A 20121-nucleotide genomic window follows, 5' to 3' on the forward strand; every position below is an offset into this window, starting at 1 on the left:
AAAAAAAAAAAACCATGGGCTAGGCAAGCACACAGACTATAAAATTTGACTCAACCTTTAGCCAAACATATGAACGAAATGCAATTCACACACTAGTTCAATATTGACACATATTGCATTTACAATAACTTAAGCTCTATCATTTCAGATTTTAGACGGACCTCAATCACAATCACCATTAAAAATGGATTCAAAAATGCCACGTGTCATGAATAAGATTGTCCATAGATTCATTTTTTTCTTTCTCAGTGGACCCCCTTACGAAAAAGAGAACGGAACGGAAGTGAAAACTTATTAAGAAAGAAACAACACCGTACTACATGTGGTCACTCACATCACACCACTTCGGTTATACTCCTTGAGAAAACCGACAACATTGAAATGATAACTAAAAAACAACGTTAACATTCACAAAACAAAAACCATAACTCTCATACATATTCATAGATTAGTAACCAGTAACCGCCACCATCTTCTTCTTTTCTTAATCATCATCATCCATCATCTTCCATTCAATGGCAACGTTTCACTTTTTTGGTAAGTCATTCATCGCATTGATACATGTTTCAAAACCATGTAACCATTTTTTGTTTGATGATTAACATTAATGTTGTTGGTCTTGTCCATTTATAGAATCATAGACGTTTATGTTTTTTACAGATTACTACATGTTATGAGTATGTGATGGCATCAACAGAAGATGCTTCCAAATTCGCATCTCGTAAATCTTCATGTGTGCAACCATGGTGGAAAACTACAGATATAGATGAATTAGCGTACTTGGTTTCACAGAAATTGCTTAATCATGTTGAGAATTGTGACCTTCCACCTCCTCCTCGGAAGACTCATATTGGAGAACAACCATGTGCTAAATCCACTGTCTTTTCCAATCTGGAACCTTCATCCAATCAAGGGCATTTCTATATTTCTTTTGACAAATCCTCAAGGTATTTTCATTTATGGTGTTTTAATTAAGTGATTATAAGATTATCTTTCATGTTATATGCAATTTTGTTGCACTTATACTGCTATTCATGAGAGTGACAGTGAACAAGCTTTTGAGGGAGACCAAACCAAAGCTCAATTGATGGAAGCGTTGCGTTATTCGCAAACACGCGCGAGGGAGGCCGAGGACTTCGCGAAAAAGGCTTATGCGGAGAAAGAACATATTATTGCACTCTTTTTTATACAGGCTTCACAACTTTTTGCATACAAGCAATGGTGTAGACTCTTACATTTGGAAGGCCTAAACACTAAGATTAAGAATGAGCATACATTAGGCTCTACTCTCTTGCGCGACGCCATTCCTTCGATGTCATTTGAAGGTAAGAAACCATTGATGAGAAAGGGAAAGATTGTTGATGAGAAAGATGGAAAAGTAGGCAAGTTGAAAAATGATGTATCAACAACATATGATGTTGCATTTGCTTTAGGATTGAGTCTTGTTGGAGCTGGATTACTTTTAGGATGGACTGTTGGGTGGATGTTACCTCGTATGTAGTTTTGTAGAGAATTGGTAAATAGAGAAAGAGTTCCAATTTATGTGATTAGAATGTAGTTTTGGTAGATTTTGTTAAGCCTTTAATATACATATTTCTGCCTTATCTTTCTGTCATGTATGCTACTTATATATGGTGACTATATATATGCATAAAAAAGTTGGAAAAAAGTTGTTAGAGTGAATATCTACTATCTATCTAAAAATTGAAACTGAATTTATTCAATTCAAAGATGCAAATATATGGAGAGTGTGAGCTTATATATAATAAATAATAACTCAAGATACCATCCAAAAAAATTGACAACACAGCTTTGTTATAGCACTGGCTTGTTATGGATTATGAGAGCAAGTCAGAAAGTTGAACAAATATAGACATTGTACATTGTTGAGAAAAACAAGTGTGAGCTAGAAATGTTGAAAAATAAAGTGTGGGGAAGTTCTACATTAATTAGAAAATTAGAGACTTATCATTTATAAGTGAGAGAAATCACACACATATCACCTTAAAGTTTTGAGTGAATACGTGGTGTGTATCGCTCCCTCATGTTGACCCTTCAAAAGTGATGATCCAACAGTGGTATCAGAGGCTGGTTCAAGTGAAGGACCGACTCACTTGTATCGAAAATACTCTTCACTTGGTGGTGGGTAGGAGGTGTCCCATTGAAAAGTGTCAACGACGGTACAAGTGTATGTGAATGAAAGAGCTTCCGCTTGAGGGGAAGTGTTAGAGTGATCATTTTGAAGTTATGGAATTCTGGTGTGAAAAGTGAGATTGATTAGAAAATGGTAAAGAGTTTTTCAAAGCGATGGAACGAGTTTCTGATAGGGTGGAACGAAGGTGTATCTGCAAGGTTAACACTCAAACACTAAAGTTAGTAAGCTTAGTGAGGTGTAACTTTGCAAGAGTGAATAGAATAATATGTGTTATGGAACATGATGGAGCTTGTATACAATAGTTGTATACAAGGAATTCTATAGTTTTTTATCTGCCAGCTTAAGGAATTATATTGTTTTTTATCTAGTGTTTTCATCCTATGGTTTCAAGGAATTCAAGAACTCCTTTCTCATACACAATAATGTATCGGCTTTCATCCCAATCATTCATAAGCATCACAGTTGCAACAAAAGTTGAATAAAACCAAAACACATTTGCAACAAAACAAAAATAAAAGGAAATGTGAATGTCACAAAACCTAAAACATGAATAATACACATTCATAAGAACATAAACATATGCGGTAACCCTAAACATTCATAAGCGTCAGAGAGAGAGAGAGAGAGAGAGAGAGAGAGAGAGAGAGAGAGAGAGAGAGAGAGAGAGAGAGAGAGAGAGAGAATGGTGACACACCATAAATGATATTCGAAGAGGATGGTGAAGATTTCACTTCCAAAAATGATATTCGAAGAGGATGGTGAAAATTTTGCTTCTAGAAATGATATTCAAAGAGGATGGTGAAGATTTCACTATCACCGACGTCTCGTTCGCTAGGGCACCCCTATGTTTTATGAATGAAATAAAGTACCTGTTATTTTTTAATTTTGTGGGAAAATTTTCACAATGGTTGCGAGCTTCAACCGTAGTGATATATGAAACTTATAACAACGGTTGAATAAAACAATTGTAGTTGTTATACTTTCAATTTTTAAATAAAAAATTTGTTAAGGAGTGCACACTTATTTTTACTGTAAATTTAGAAAAATGTTGATGATGAGAATCGAAGCTTGTCACCCAACTTATATGACAACGATCCTTTATAGGATCCATGATAAAAAGTTTCTTAATAAAAAAACATGCTCGTAGAAAATGTGATATGACTACAGTGGATATAAGGACGTGGTTATATAGTGCCACTGGATGTGTATTCCTTAGTAGTGTTTGGTGAAGGTTTACCTGTTCGCATCCAATCTTTAAGATTCTTTGGATTAAGTCGTTCGAATTTGGACTGCCTTTTGGGACTGTTAGGTGATGGGTCTGTAACGTATAGCCTAAATATAGAACTGCAAGTGCACAGCCTATCGAAGTAATATATAAGACTATCGAACCACAGAGACCAATCGTCAATCTATCAACTCTATTGCTAAGGTGCTTATCTAAGGTGAACAAGAATATTGTTGTGAGTGCAGTGCAAGAAAGTAAATAGCAGATAAAGCAACAGGTTCGAATGTAATTCACGTAAATCAGACAATGGTCCAGTCATGCAGAGATGGAATTACTTATGGGGCAATATTTTCTACTTATAGCAAAGAACAATTTAACAGGAACTTGTAGCTTTCGCATACTAAGAACCGAATTTACTCTTTAAATTAAATTCCCTTATTGTCACATATAAAGGGTGTCTTCCGCGTTAAAGATGCAAACCTATTTTTAAGAAATTAGTTATTTTGACTTAGTAGAAAAGTAATTTTGACTAGGAAAAATTAACTTAAAGAGACTCTTGGCTTTTGGCCAAGGGTCAGATTTTGAACCTACAAATGCGTTCAAAAATAGTTTCAAAATCGTTTTCTAAAAAGTGTTAAAGATTCCTATTTAACCAATCAAACTGCTTTCGCCCTTTTTGTTTGGTTAAATACTAATTAAGTCATATCATAAGTATGGACGGCTTTCGATCTTACCCAATAAACAATTAAACATAGTTGACTTAAGTTAGAAGCAAAACATCCCCAAAATGTTTTCACTAGCATGACATTTGGAACACGATCGTCACTACGATCCTTACATCCTAACCTTTATAAATTAGCCAGACATAGTAATAAATGCGAGCCTATAAAACGTGTAGGCTATGATAAGAGCAAGTAAGCAAATTGTGCGAGTCTATAAAACGTGTAGACTATGGTAAGAGCATTTAGAGTCTATAAAACATGTAGACTATGGTAAGAGCATTTAAATTAAATAGAACCTGCTCCAGGAGGAGACTACAAATCTGGTACAAGATGCGGGAATGTAAATGATCCAAACTTGATACAAGAACAATTGCCATAACCCTCCGAGGTGGAGGATTATGAATTTCAGATGGTGAAGTATATGGCTTAGATTGCACTAAGCTTGGATGAAACTACAAAATGAAAAACAAAACTTATTTATAGAGGATTTTGGAGATGCGTAAAGACAGGAGTGCCCCTTAACTCCTTCTGAGCGGGAAGCAAAACGTGAACACCGCGCCCGCGGTGGGGGGGGGGGGGGGGGGGGCCTGCGGCCTTTGGAATTTGAGAAGATCGTGGGATCGTGGCGGTTTGAGGATCAGTTGAGAAGAATCGCGCCCGCGGCCTTCATATTTTCCATGGTTGTAGATCTTTTCGTTAGCTTTCCAACGCTTCGAACGGGGGGTCATTCTGACTTACGGTTTAGGAATTATGGCCAAAACAGTCGGACAACGTATCGCGTGCAAATTACTTCATTTCTTCCGTTTTTTCGTCTGTTTTGCTTCGTTTCTTCGCACACGCCTCTAAAAGGGCATGGAACCTGAAAACAAAGAAAACAAGGGAATAATACAAGAAAACAATAATAAAAATTAGGGAAAACATGTGATATTCGAGCCAAAAACATAGTGCGATTTAGAGTGATCATTAGGCCGATTCATAACAATTCCCCTTCCCCCGCGAGCCTTTGCTATCATTCGCGAAGCTGGGATTTGGACAAAAAATTTGAGAGTGACCTTCTTAGTTACCTTGATGTTCCTGGGCCTATCCGCTACTTGGAGTTGGGGCCGAAGATATGTTGAGTAGGAGTAGGTGACCTCAGAAATATGCACATTAAATGTTTGTCATGTAGCTGAAATGTTTCATAATAAATTTCCCCCACGTGGCCCTATGTCCCAAATTTTAGGAGTGACAACACCGTTAGAGAAGTTGATTTTACCTCTTGTTATTCTCAATTCTAAGCCACATAATTTTCCTTCTTAGATTATCTATAAAAAGGGCTCTCCACCCAAATCTGTTCTTTTGATTCTTTCTCAAACGCCTTGCATTCCATTTTCCCTAACTATCATCTCTTGCACTAAAACCAACACTTCTAGTGATTTGTTGCATGTTTTCTCCTACTTTCATCCTCTTGTAAAATTTATAAAGAATAAGGATATCTTTTATGGTATGAGGAGCTCTTGAGGTGATACTAGTGGGTCTGAAGGTCCCCAGGATGAGGAGAACCTCAATGTGCATGCAAAGGAAGATGGGGGAGTAAACGCGTTTAGGCTTGATATAAAGGAGGTTGCCCGTAGGTTTTTTTCTCCCTTATATACCATAGTAAACCCGAAGATAGTAGGTGAATACCAGGATGTTCTGAGGGTCCGCTCCTACATTTAGGATTTTAGGCGTTTAAACAATTGAGAACCTTGTGATGATGAGGTTAGGTGGAATCTTGAGTCTCAATCGCATTCCAAAACTCATAATCGTGATATTTTGCTAGTTGGTAGTGAGGAGGAGATGGTTCAAAGGGGACATCGGGACCTCTAGCTTCTTGCTTATATGGATTAATAACCCTATTTTGAAAAAGATGTTTTGAGGATAACTTCTATCTTTAACGAGGCACGTCGGATGGAAATGCCTATCGGGATATGGGTTTGTCTTATGATTGGTTGGAATCTTCACATAGAACCCCACGAAAGATTATGTAGCCATTTTGGTGAATGCTCGTTGCATTTACATGAGTGTTTGTTTTCTAAAATGGGGTTTAGACTTCTACGCTACATGTGGTTATTTGTATTTTTATTCTTTCTTAAATAGTAATGTGTACATTGTGTGCTATCTTTTGTAGATTTTATGTGTTTATTTGTGTGTAGGAGTTGCTTTGGTGGCGGGTTCTTTTACGCCAAAAATCCATGACCAATACTTAGCCGGCCTTGAGTCAAAAAATGTTAGTAAAAGGTTTGAATGTCAACGTCATGGATTATATGGCAGAGTTTAGAGGAAGGCAATTAGGGCTAAACCACAAAGTTTAAGAGATTAAAATGAACTATATAAGACAAAAATATGAAAAAATTGTTTTGAAACCTGCCTTAGCCACCCAGCAGAGCGGAGACCTACCTTGAGACATGTTGTCTCCCCCATGCATTATGTACTACCATAATACAAATACTAGTAGACAAAGGAAACATGCTTTATTATTTTTCTCACCATAAGTTAAACTCATTGTGTTGGTCAATAAGAAGTTTAAAAAAAAAAAGTAAGCTTTTGTGTGATGTGAATTGATTTTAGTGGTTTATTATTTTCATATGCATTAGTGTTATATATTTGTTTCTTTGGCTGATCATCAAGGAAATAGACTATATTTTATTAGTGTTGAGAAATCCTCTAATAAATGGACATCCTAAAAAATATGGATAAAATAAGCAAGTACGAACACTTGGCCATTAATTACTTTAAGGATAAAGAACTAAAATTTTAGGGGAAGGAAGGACATAGTAAAAAAATGCATAAATGCTATTGGGGGGCTTAGAAATTTGTTTCATAGTTATTTACTGCACTTATTCAGTTGTGGTAGGCATGAACCACTAGGTCATGTTCTAGCCTTATTTTTCACGACAAATATTATCACACTAACACTAAGTAAGTTATTAACTAGATCATTTTTCAACATGTTTTTAAACTATATTAAACATCCTTACTTCATAGTTACTATGTTAAACATCCCTACTATTTATTATTATGACCAAGTAACAACAACCAATTACTATTAGTGTTTGCCCTTTTTTTTATTGAAAATCAACTTAAGTTAATACAATCTCTATGAAATCGATACTCTTACTTTTAATACTTCCTACCACTTTGATTGTGTATACTTACTCATATAAAACAATCAACAATTATTCTCAAGGAGATAATTGTATATGCAACCTTTCAACCTGAAATCACTATGAACCCTAAATGTGGAGTCCAATATTTTATTGTCATTTAAACGTTTCCTGTCATAGGGTGACTATAAAGATGATTGATGTGTACTCCACAAGTCATATTGAGGGAGAAGAGTGTCCTAGATGGAATTTTGTCCATCCAATTTAATAGGATAAATGTCAAAGGGTCTAATATGAAATTACTCAAGGGTTACATGATATGTATCTTGTGTTCAATATAAACATAAGAGCAAAATAGTAATTGTACACATAAACATTATTATGAATTTTTTTTCCAGATCACATGACAATGTAACTTAGGTAGCAGTAATGTGTTCCTAGATGTTACTCATTGTTTATTATATTAAATGTATTATTTATTCTAATTGCCAAAATTAAGAAAACCTATAGAATCACACACGTATGGACAAATTGATGAGATATGAATTGAATAAGTGAAGTATACTAATATACCATGAATATTTTCCGCGAAGATAATAATATACCACAAGTTAATTTTGAAGAAATAGCAATCAAAGTTTTATTGAAATTGTCTCTAAATCCAAAAAAAATATAATTCAAAATGATCATTGAATTTCATTTTTTACGATACTCACTAATTTATTTTTTCTATTTTTTTATTTCCTTTTTTATTAGTTTGATTTATGTCGTCCAAACTTGATATTTTTGTTTCCCCTTAAACTTATTTAGGAATAAAAATTAATGTTATATATAAAATAATTATAATAATAATTATTATAATTTAGATTGAACTAAATTGATATATACATGTAATACGGTGAACTGACTTTTCATTTTTAAGCAAGCAATGTTGCGGTGAGCAAGAGTCGCCACCGACTTTTATTTTATCCAATTTAAAGAAAGGCTAAAAGAACAGAAAAAAACCTTTTCGAAAGAGATTTTGAGTTCGGGGGGTAGGTTATACAAAGGGAAGGTTTAAAGCATCCTTTGTATCCATGGTTATCCATGGGCTCTTAATTGCTTAGCTCATTTGTTTTCAAAATGTTTGAGATGTAATAAGAATTTGAATAAGGACTTTAGCTTGTAAAATAAGCGTAGCCTTTTTGAAGGTTTGTTGAAAGAGGAAAATTTGAATTTAAACCAGAGCAAGCAATTAATAGCAACTACCCTAAGTTTTGAAAAAAAAAAGTCTTTTAGCCTTTCAGGGCTATCCATACCATAAGAGGGTAGGAAGTCCTTTTATTGGATTTAAAGGGTCATCGAGGTTTATTGTTCGCCATAAGACTGACCCTGCCATAAAGAGGGCAGGTAGTCTAAGGGAAGGATATAATAGTCATTAATCTTTTTTAGGCATCATGCGAGGATACCTTAGCAATGGGGACAAATCATCATTTACCGAGGCAACTTCGAAAGACAAATTTGATGATGAATGAACTGAGGGCAACATTTGCTTTAGGTATCCTCGGAATCGAGGGACTTGACTATTTTAAGGCATAAACAACAAGGCAACAATGCAACGGTATAAGGCAACAGGCAGGGGTTACTTAAAAGTGTGTGTGTGGCACAATCAGGTGGTTCAATTCAGATATTTTATCTTATAGGGTTTAGTGATTCTAAGTTCATTAAAGGCATGCACTCCCTAAGATTACTAACCATGCAGATAATATAAACAAAATTAACGGCAGAAAATAAAATCCTAATTATTACAATAAACACCTGCGGGGACGGGCAAATAAAAACCAAATAATAGTAGAGGAAAATATAAAAAGGCAAATTAATGCTCATGCCTCGCGCCTTCGTCGCACCCCTGATCAACCCTGAAAATTACGAGCGAAGAAGAGAAAATGTTAGTGCATTAAAGATCGACAAACCCTAATTGATACAAACCCTAGTTGATAGAAATCTACAAACCCTAATTGATTAAAAATAAACCAGATTTAAAACAAATGGTTTATATACAATAAACAATTTAACATTATTGCGAATTAAGAAAATCAAAAGTTCTATTAAATCAAATAATTTATGGGATTAACCCTAATTAATTAATCAAAAGCAAATGTGAGAGACAATTATTAAAAAGATGATTATTTTTAATGTTATGAGAAAAATCGAGTTTTCGATTAAATAATTATAAAAACATTTTTTGTAATTATATAAAAAAATTATTAGAATAAGTAATTAATAAACTAAAATAAATAAATAAACTAAAAGGGAATTATGCAATAAAAAATAAAATAAAATAAGAAAAACTTAGATGCGATTCTGTGTGGCATGCTGGTGAAGGACCATGGTGCACCAGCGTACATATGCACGTTGGATCTAGGATTGGCATGATCCAGTGGCTGGATTGATACAGGTACATTATAACACGTACGCGTATCGCGCACAGGATCTACGTAAAAGAAGTTAGAGAAAAGTAAAAACAACAAAAAGTGATTTGTAAAAGAAACACTTTTTGGAGGTCTGCAAAAGAAACACTTTTTGGCCACGGTTTTGGCTTCTTCGCCATAGCCCCTGCCAAACACAAATTGCAAAATACGCCATAGAAATACAAATGGAAACCATAGATTAACTTGTTTTGATCCCCTGAGTATGGTGGCGTCTTTTGTTTGGCCTAATTTTTCCTTAAACGCAAAACCCTAAATTGGAGCTTCAAACCCTATTAGTGGCGGATTCTCCATACAAGCACATAAATGCAATTAAACTTCCAGAATTACACATAGCATCATGACAAACATAATTATGCAATTTAAATTCATTTATAATGCACCAAATTATGAAATCGAGCTTAAGAAAATTCGGCCAAACCGTGACTTCTATGCGTGCGTTCTTGGTGATTCAGAACCTTGTAGTGATTGGTACAGTTCCAGGAAGCCTTCAGGAACGTGCTTGAATCTTTAGGATGTCTTGAATTAGCCTCCAACCTCGAATTCAATCTTTCACTTTCTTGAACTTTTTAAGAGCTTTACTGTGGCTTTTGGTTGCAGAATTTCGTTCCAAAATCCTTGTCCTTGAGTCTGGGAATGCTCACTACTAATACTAAGATGGATTAGGGTAATGAAATTTGATTAAATCTTCGCCAAATCAAATATTGAATTTGATTGAAACTTGATTTGTAAATGTTTCTAAAATAGCCAAATTTCAATCTTTTCCCACCAATCACACTTAGCACGAATTTGTTGTGATTATGTGGTATAATTGGTGATTGGAATCAAGTGAAAATAGGATCAAACAAATCTCCTTCATATTTTCTCATATTATTTGATTTATATTATATTTTCCATGAATTATAAATTCAATAAAAATATGAATATTAAACCAAAAAAATTCGTGGCATTGGATTAGACCTTCTAGATAACTTGAACAACAAGTTTGGACCTTAAAAACTTGGGCCTATTTGCAAAAAAATTCACTTTGAACCCTTTTCTTTCACATTTTTCCCTTTAAAATTGTCCAACTTTGACAAGGCATATCTCCCTCAATTTTTAAGATATGGAGGAGTTCTAGGACTTTTTGGAAACCTCAAGATGTCCTCTACAAGCCTCTTTGGAAGCTCTTTTTCCATTTGAGGATTTTATCTTGGTGATATGGGCTTTGACAAAAAATGCTTTTGGTTGTCTTTCAAAAAGGACCTATAATGTTTTGATCCATATCTCTCAAATTAAGCATTTTTGGACTTGGCTTATGAGAGACAAAGTTGTAGAGAATTCAATTTCCTTCAAAATGAGCTTTGGATGGGAAATTTATGATGTTCCATGTGAAAGTTATGGCTGGTCAAAGTTCAGTTGACTTTAGGTCAAAAAAACCCTAATTTAGAAACTTTAGGTTTTGTTGATTTCTGAACTTTCCTTGATGAATCATGATCAATCCTTGATAAAATGATGAATGAGACTTCAAAATAAGGATGTTGACAAAAAATCAGGAATTTTGATTGTACTTTGACTGAGCAATCCTTGGAATTGAAGCTTGTATTTTGCCACAGAGATAGTTTGAAACATCATAAACCATATGAAATCAATTGAATACTTTGATTTATTGATTTTCTTTAGGGAATTCAAAACCCTAGTTCATTGAGCCATTGTTTAGGAGAATGTGTCTTTGAGTTTTGAACTTTGGTATGAGCTTGAAAGGAGAAATGAGATGGGAAAATTTTGGGGTATAACAATACCGTTAGTGTCAAAATATTAACATACGTGTCTAATTATGTCCCATATTATGACATTGTATTATGTAATACACTAATCGATTAAGTTTAATCATAACTTTGAAAACATGTTAGAGAGATCCAACATCTCTCTAAAAAATAATTAGAAGTATGAAGTCTATCAGAAGAGGTAGAGAGGAAAGAGGATGTACTAGAATCATTTCAAGAGAAGAAAGTAGAAGGTTGAAGGGGAAGTGGGACGCAACTACCATTGGAGGTCATTATAAGGAAGGAGGTCAAGAATCAACAACCATCTACTTTACAGAATTTGATGAAAGATGGAAAGCCAGACCTTTAAAATGAGTTTAAAGCGTTAGGGGTAGTAGAAGAGGTAATTATACCGAAGAAAAGAGATAAGAGGCGTAGAAGATATAGTTTTATTCGGTTTCTCAATGTTACGGATCCGAGACATTTGGCTATGAAGATGGATAATATCTTAGATGGGAGGAAGATTTTCGTGAACCTTCCTAGATTTTTAAGGGAGGAGTGAAGCATTTAAGAACAAAAGGGATGTTGGCTGGGAATTCATCGAGTTTCAAGGATGGAGAAGGGGGGACACTAAAGAATAATTTATACCAAGTGATGGAGTATTCAGCTTTAGGTGATCAGAGGAGGAATCTTGGGAACACCTATACGAAGGTGACAAGAGGCAATGTTCAGGGGAAGGTGAACCTAGTAGTAGGGACTCGTGGAAGTCACCCTAACATGGTCTTCAACACAGTTGAGGAAGAGAGTTTTAGATTCGAGAAAGCTTTTGTGGAGAATCTAAGGTTAACCTATACCATTCAAGACCTTCTTCATGGAGAGGGTTACTTCTCGGTAAAAGTCACACCTTTGGGTGCTAATCTCTTCCTGTTGGAAGATTTGGAATATGGTGAAATGGAAGCTTTGGTAGAAGAGGGGCGTGATTGGCTTAAATAATGGTTTAAGGAAGTTAGAAGATGGATAAATACATATGTGGATCCAGAGAGGGTCACTTGGTTGAGGTGTTACAGTACACCTTGTCATGTTTGGAACCCAAGGTTTTTTGAGTTCTTATCGGCTACTTTGGGTCACTTTATATGTGGCGATGATTTTACGTTTGGAGGGAGTAAAATGGATGTAGCAAGGTTGATGATACAATCCAGGTGTACTGCGAAGATAAATAGAGTGATTAATCTTGTAGTGGATAGGGTTACATTTCAGATCAAAATCATGGAGGAAGCGCAAGGTCTGGTTATCTCTTATAAATTTGAAGAGGTGAAAGAGGACTCTGATACTAGCTCTGAAGACTCGACACCTGTGGAAAGTGGAGATGAATTAGTGGTGGGTAAAGGAAACCGCGTTAGTGAGATACCAGAAACGGTGTTCTCTATAGGGGATGGAGAGGTGCATATGGGGAGGGAGGCAGGATCTAGGAGACATGAAGAAGGAAATCTCATGACTTTTAAGGAGGGAGAGCAGGAACCTATCATAGCTTGCAGAAAGGTGGCACGGGTTTTGGGAGGTTTGGAGAATGTGCCAAAAAGGTTGACGTTGACAAATCCTGTGCTAGAGTATTTAGGAGATGACGTGTTGCTTTCTAAGGAGGGGGAGTCTGAAGAGGGTGTGTTGGTCAATCCTAGGTTTTATTCCTGTCCAGTAGTGCATGGGGACAAAAACGTTAGTGGTTTTCTCCGGGCTAATGTTGGGCTGGATAGTTCGGGCCAGAACTTGGGCCATATGTCTTTTGACAATGCCTGTTTTTTGGTTAAAAAGGCTAATAGAAAAAAGAAGAAAAAGTTACGTGATGTAAATAATCTGAGAGGTAAGGTGTTCAATAAACCCTCTTTCTATGTTTTTCTTATCAATAAACCCTTATCCATCAACCGGAACATTGGTGAAGATCAAACGAAGGATCCAGTAGAAGGCTTTTTAGGGGGAGAGGTACTTTATTACGAATCTATGACGGATTCGAACGTGATGCAATGTAATTCCAGATTAAGAGATAATTCAGAATTAGTGGTAGGAGGTTACGTGAGAGATACAATTCTCAAGATGGGGTTGGTGAGTAAAGAGGGGGAAGATAAGCTTTTGAAGGAGATTAAAGAGATGGAAAGAAGGGATAAAGAAGGATTGGTGGTTAGGAAGGCAGGTAAAAAATCATGTTCCATGATTATCCTAAATCTAAATATCAGGGGAGAAGGTTGCAGAGCAAAAAGGAAGAGAATAGGTTATCTGCTTCAAAGGAGTAAGTTTGATGTGTGTTTTTTTACAGGAAACAAAATCGCTCTAGTTTGATAACAAAGTGGTGGAGATGTTTTGGGGGTCGGAAGATGTAGAGTTGTCCTCTTGTGCCTCGGTTGGGGCATCGGGTGCATGTGGATTTTATGGAGAAAAAACTTATTCAACCTGTGTGTAATTTTAAAGGTGAAGATTTTTGGGAGTCAAAGCTTTATGGAGAGGTACGTTGATCAATTTTATCAATGTTTATGCTTCTTGTTCGTACACGACTAGGAGATTTTTGTGGGTTGCTTTAATGGAGAAAAAATGGTGCATTGTGGGGGAGGAATGGTGTATAGGGGGAGATTTTAACACAATTTTAAAGAAGGAGGAAAGAGTTTGTAAGGGTAGATGAGGAACAGACAAGGGATGTGAAGAGTTCAGGGAGTTTGTTGAGGAGATGGACTTGGTGGATTTGCCTTTGGTGGTTTGGAAATTTACTTGGTTTAGTTATAATGGGGAAGCTATGAGCAAGTTGGATAGGTTATTGATGTCTGATAAGTTAATAGGTGATTCGAAGGTGACGGGTTAGAAGGTGGGCAGAAGGGAGCCATCGGGTCATTATCCGGTTTGGCTGTAAGCAGGAGGGACAGATTGGGGGCCAAAACCGTTTAGATTCAATAATTCGTGGTTTAAGCATGACAAGTTCAGTAAGTTTGTGGAAGAGGAATGAAGGTGTATGAAAGTATCTGGAAGAGGAGATTTATGTTTATATGAGAAATTGAATAGGCTTAAGACTAAACTAAAGGTGTGGAATAAAGAGGTTTTTGGGTGGATCGATTTGAAGGTGGAGGATAAGGTCGATGATTTGAACAATCTGGATCAATTCTTACTAAACAATTTGGGAGGTGAAAATGCAGAGGAAGTGGAGAGTAGAAGAGTGGTTAGTGATGAGATTAGAAGGCTTATTGTCATGAAGGAAGACATGCTCAGATTAAAATCTAGAGTCAATTGGCTAGTGAGAAAAAGATTACGGAAGAACTATATATGTTCGACTACTCCTCATGGCTTGGTGGAGGGTGTGAAGGAGGTGAAATTGGAGGTCAAGAGACATTTTGAGAAGTTCTTTAAGGAATCCAACTTCATGAGACCAACACCGGATGGTATTCCATTCAGTATATTAGAAGAGGTGGATAGAAACAACTTGGAATATCCTTTTTCGTAGGAGGAGGTGAGAGTAACGGTTTAGGGGTGTGACGGAGATAAAATCCCCGGAACGAATGGGTTTACTCTGGAATTCTTCAAAAAGAATTGGAGTTTGGTTAAGGAAGACGTTATGTGTTTTGTTAGAGATTTTCACGATAAGGCAATTCTAACTAAGGCTTGTACATCTGCGTTTATCACTCTTGTCTCGAAGGTTCCTAATCCTCAAGACTTATCGGAGTATAGACCAATATGTCTTGTTGGTAGTTTATACAAGATTTTATCTAAGCTATTGGCTACAAGATTAAAATATGTGATTGGTAAGCTCATATCCATCAAACAATCGGCGTTTATTGAAGGTAGGAACATCATGGACGATATTCTTATGGTAAACGAAATTCTCGATTTGGCTAAAAGAGAGAATAAATGCTGCTTGGTTTTGAAGGTAGATTATGAGAAGGCATACGATAGTGTAAGTTGGAACTATTTAAGCTATTTACCTGTAAGGATGGGATTTGGATCTAAGTGGTTGAAATGGATGGAGGTTTGTGTCTTCTCTAGCTTTATGGCAATGCTCGTGAACGGTAGTAACATAGAGGATTTCAAAGTGGAACGAGGATTACGACAAAGGGATCCCTTGTCACCTTTTTTGTTTGTCATTTTAATGGAAGGATTAACTATATTGATGGAGAAGGCGGTGGAGTTAGAGGATTTTAAGGGATTTGGTTTTGGTGAAGGCGGTTTTGTGGATATCCTCAAATTCGCGGATGATACCGTTATCATAGGTGATGGGAGCAAAGACAACTTATGGAGTTTGAAGCCCGTGCTAAGAGGATTTGAAATTATGTCGGGTATTTCGTGGGTGAGTTGGAGGAATGTATGTAAGGAGAATAATCAAGGTGGTTTTTGGTGTTATGGATTAGATTGCTTTAATACTAATCTACTTTTGAAATGGAAGTGGAGAATAATAAAGGAAAAGAGAGATGTCTGGAGGAAGCTTATTGATTATAGATATGAGAATGCAGCGGCAAAAATGTTTGTTAACGACAAAAGAGTTATTACGAACAAAGACTCAATTTGGTGGCGAGATTTAATGTTACTAAATGACTATGAAGGTTATAGGGGCCTTTCTTTTTTTTGATTTGGTAACCTCCAGGTTAAAGAAAGGAGACGATATTTCGTTCTGGTTCAGCAGGTGGGAGAGAGATCAAGGCTTGGCATAAGCGTACCTAGAGTTGTACGCTACAGTAAGGAAAAAGTTTTTGACAGTGGCATAAGTGGGGGTTTGGGAAGAAGGTATTTGGCGGTGGAATTTGGAGGATATCGATTTCAGTGGAGAAGATGGGCATGGGGGGTTAGCGGCGGAAGTTAGTCAGATGTTGCAGGGAGTGAATTTAGTGCAGCAAGATGAAGAAAATTTTGCTTGGGATGCGGCGGATGAAGAAGGCTTCTCGGTGAAAAGTTGCTTGATAGCATTTAGGAACAAGGAGAACCAACCGGTATTGGATGAAGGTTTTAAAAAAATCTTTGAATTGGTTGTGGATCTTGGGAATTCCTTTGAATATTAGAATTTTTAGTTGGAGATTTCTACTAGACAGATTGCCGACACAGGATCAGCTCTGTTACAGAAATATTATAGGGAATATGCATGATATTAAATGTCCATTATGTGAAGATGAAGAGGAGACTTTAATACATTTATTTGGCAGGTGTTCTGTTACAAGGAGAATTTGAAATAAGGTTACAAAGTGGATAGGTACTATGAAGGAGATATCAGAGGAAGCGATGGGGTTCTATTGGGGAAATTTTGACAAAATTAAGGATAAAGATGAAAGATTAACAATAGGTTTGATTTGGATAACGGTAGCTTGGAACATTTGGTTGGCTAGAAATACCATTCTATTTAAGGGTAACCGGTTCAATTTTTTATGATAGTTATTCTGCCATTGTTACCACCTCGTGGAGGTGGTTTAGCATTGTTAATGGTTCCTCTGTATCGTGTAATTTCCATTTCTAGAATGTCTTACCTCTGAGTTGTATAAAGAGATAAGACAATTACTGTGTAGAGTACTTGTATTTTTGCGTTTGTTTTAATGAAGCATTACTTATTAAAAAAAACAGTGTTACGTTGTTTGCTTAAAATATATTTATAATTATTAAAGGGTTAAATGTACAAAACACTCATGTAATGTTAGCGACTTTTAATTTCAGCCCCTGTAAAAAAAATTGGACCCCCTTGTAAAGTTAATATTTCATGTCTTTAACCTCTCAAGTGACAAAGTGGCGTGGAATCTTCAATGTTGCTTACGTGGCATGTCCACGTGGATTTTTTTAATATATTTTTTAAAATTCTCATGGAATTTATTTTTTTTTCAAAAAATTGTTTTTTTGAAAATTTTAATATTATTTTTGTTTTTATTATGAGGGGGTAAATCGAAATTCGCTAACATTACAGGGACTAAAATATAAGTGCTAAAATATATTCAAAATAAAAAAATATATTTTATCCTGTAATGTTAGCGAAATTTAATTTACCCCTTATAATAAAAACAGTAATAAAATTTCAAAAAGAAAGTTAATTTTTTTTTGAAAAAATTAAAAATTTTCAAATTTAAAAAATATTTAAAAATTAAAAGAAATTACCACGTAGACTGTCACGTAAGCAGTTAGAGAGAATCTTTGATGCATTGTGACAATCAAAGGTGTACTTAAAGGAATGTGAAAATTTTATGGGAGATTATAAAAACTTTACCAGAAACTACAATCTAGTTTCGCTAACATTACAAAAGTGTTTTACACATTTAACCTTTATTTAAATATTTCGTGTTTGGGTGACATTAAAACTTATTTACCAAACAAATCATACTTTTTTAGTTGATTTTATTATTGTATCTCAAATGTTTTATATAGTTACCGTAAAGATTCATTTTTATATTTAGTTAAATTAATTCAACTTATAGAATATTTATGCTTGAGTAGTTTATACAATTGCTTCGCATGAATCAACCATTTTTCTTTTATAATTTTTTTCTTCTTATTTATGATCGAATAGTAATATCATTTTTGTTATCATACGATATTTATGCGGCGTATAAACTGATCCTAAAATTTCCATACAATTTAAAATTCATAGAATAATTATGTATATAACAAAACTAATAGCATTCAATTCATTTGATATGAACTGATCATACATTACACAATAATATCTAGTATAAATATTTGTCATAGTAGATCATGAATTTTAATATATAGTTTTTTTTATAAGTTTTAACAAAAGCTCAAAGTATTTATTTCAAAAATAATTAAGAATTATCCTGCTTGTAATAAATTGGTTCAAGTGTGAGAATATTTTATGTGGAATCTCAAGAGCATATTGCATACTAAAATTTATATTTTGAATAGAATTTTTCATATATACTCTTTTTAGATATCTTTGAACACTACAAAAATATGTTTTAAATTAACTTCTATATATTGAAGAAAAATTTGAAAAACAAAAATATTATCATATTGGATTACATAATTTTTTATTTCTTGTAAAATTGAAAAATTTGTTTTTTAGTAATATAAAATTTTCTTAATTTTTTTAGGGTTAATACCACTTTACCTCTGTAATGTAGACGATTTTCGTTTTATCCCTGCAATATTTTTTTTGGATTATCCCTCAAATATTATTTTTTTGAATTTCGCCTAAACATATAAATTAAACACTGAATTAGGGAGTAAATAAAAAGATATCACACAATAATTTGTGCACTTAAGGTGTAAAATATATAGATTTTAATATTTTAAGGGTGATCCAATTTTTTTCAGAGAAGTAAAATGAATTTCGTCTATATTATATAAATATTATATATTTAAACTATTTTTTTATATCATATTATTTTTTATTAGAAATGTTATTATCTGTTGTTAATTATGTGTAACCCTCCAATTATTTTTTTCTTCTTATTCTTGAATAAATAGCAGATAAATTCAAAATGAATTTGTCTAGCCACATATCTTAGTTAAAATATTAAGAGAAGCTGTTTGGACTGACTAAAATATTATAATTAAAATTTATAATATATATATATATATATATATATATATATATATATATATATATATATATATATATATATATATATATATATATATAATCATTACCTCTTTTTAATGAGTATACATATCAATTACTAATAATATTCAGCACCAAAAACTTTCTTTTTAATTAACAATAATGCAAAAACTTGCAATTTCATTAAACAAAATTCAAATAATTAATCCCCATTAATTTTATTATGTTCAATTTCAAACCAAATTTAAAGTATCAATATTTTTCAATTAATTTATTTTCAATCAATTTATAAGAACAAATGTGAAAATAGTCAAAAATAAGACAAAATATAAAAAAATATTGCATACTATTTTTTTTGATATAAAATAAATAGAAGAGAGAATAATGTTGATTTTTTTTAAAGTGCAACAGTATATTCTAAAACTAAAAAAAAACTTAAAAAATGAATTTAATTGAATTTTAAACTTAATTTTACTATCCAGATCAATATCCTTTAATTATTTTTTAAAACAATAATTTTATCATTTTTAGTTCTAATTATTTTAATTTTTTTTTTGCATTCCTTAAAACTATGCAATTTTCAACACGTTGAATTCATTTCACCCTACCATTCAATATAAATATAAACTTTAATAATCGTAATAGATGATAACCATCTACTAATCAATATTCAAATTTATTCACATCATGAAAAGTTGAATTAAAATTAAATAATGTTAGACACAACTAGTTTTTCCTTTATAAGCATAAATAGCATCACCGCCCTATTAAAATTGTGTTATGTTTCTTTTATATTAAAAAAAATTGTTTATAATTTTTTGAGGCTACAATAGCTTCCTTCCACTAGATCTAATATTGCCTACATAGAAAAAATAAAATGAAAAGAAAATGAAAAAATTAATATAAGAAAGATGTATAGGAATTTAATTATTTGACTTCTTTTGTTTGTTTTTCTAGAATGTATCTCAGCCATCCTAGATCCATGCTTCCATTTGTGTTAAAATATTCAATAAATAATAAAAATATAATTGAATCAATAGTTATCTCTATAATAAAATATCATAAATAATTATTTATAGATAATACCTAATAATAATATTATGAAATCAACCTTTAGTGATGTGATATAATATTGGATCGTGATGATTTTCAATATCTAACT

At 33.8% G+C, this 20121-nt stretch overlaps 1 protein-coding gene across 1 annotated transcript; it reads left to right on the forward strand.

Annotated features, from left to right (window-relative positions):
- The first annotated feature begins 317 nt into the window (after positions 1–317).
- LOC131630533 (uncharacterized) lies at positions 318–1604 on the forward strand. Its single transcript, XM_058901313.1, has 3 exons — positions 318–537; positions 661–947; positions 1048–1604. Exons 2-3 carry the CDS (start codon positions 685–687, stop codon positions 1499–1501), a joined length of 717 nt encoding a protein of 238 aa, XP_058757296.1. The 5' UTR covers positions 318–537; positions 661–684; the 3' UTR covers positions 1502–1604.
- Positions 1605–20121: the final 18517 nt, after the last annotated feature.

The sequence above is a fragment of the Vicia villosa genome, unplaced genomic scaffold, assembly GCF_029867415.1.
Source record: "Vicia villosa cultivar HV-30 ecotype Madison, WI unplaced genomic scaffold, Vvil1.0 ctg.000691F_1_1, whole genome shotgun sequence".
Taxonomy (NCBI): Eukaryota; Viridiplantae; Streptophyta; class Magnoliopsida; order Fabales; family Fabaceae; genus Vicia; species Vicia villosa.

Bases quoted from the DNA above. Each gene is read 5' to 3' on its own strand.
- LOC131630533 (XM_058901313.1), top strand. From the start codon at position 685: ATGGCATCAACAGAAGATGCTTCCAAATTCGCATCTCGTAAATCTTCA. The intron at 948-1,047 runs GTATTTTCATTT...TGAGAGTGACAG, and splicing joins TCTTTTGACAAATCCTCAAG to TGAACAAGCTTTTGAGGGAG.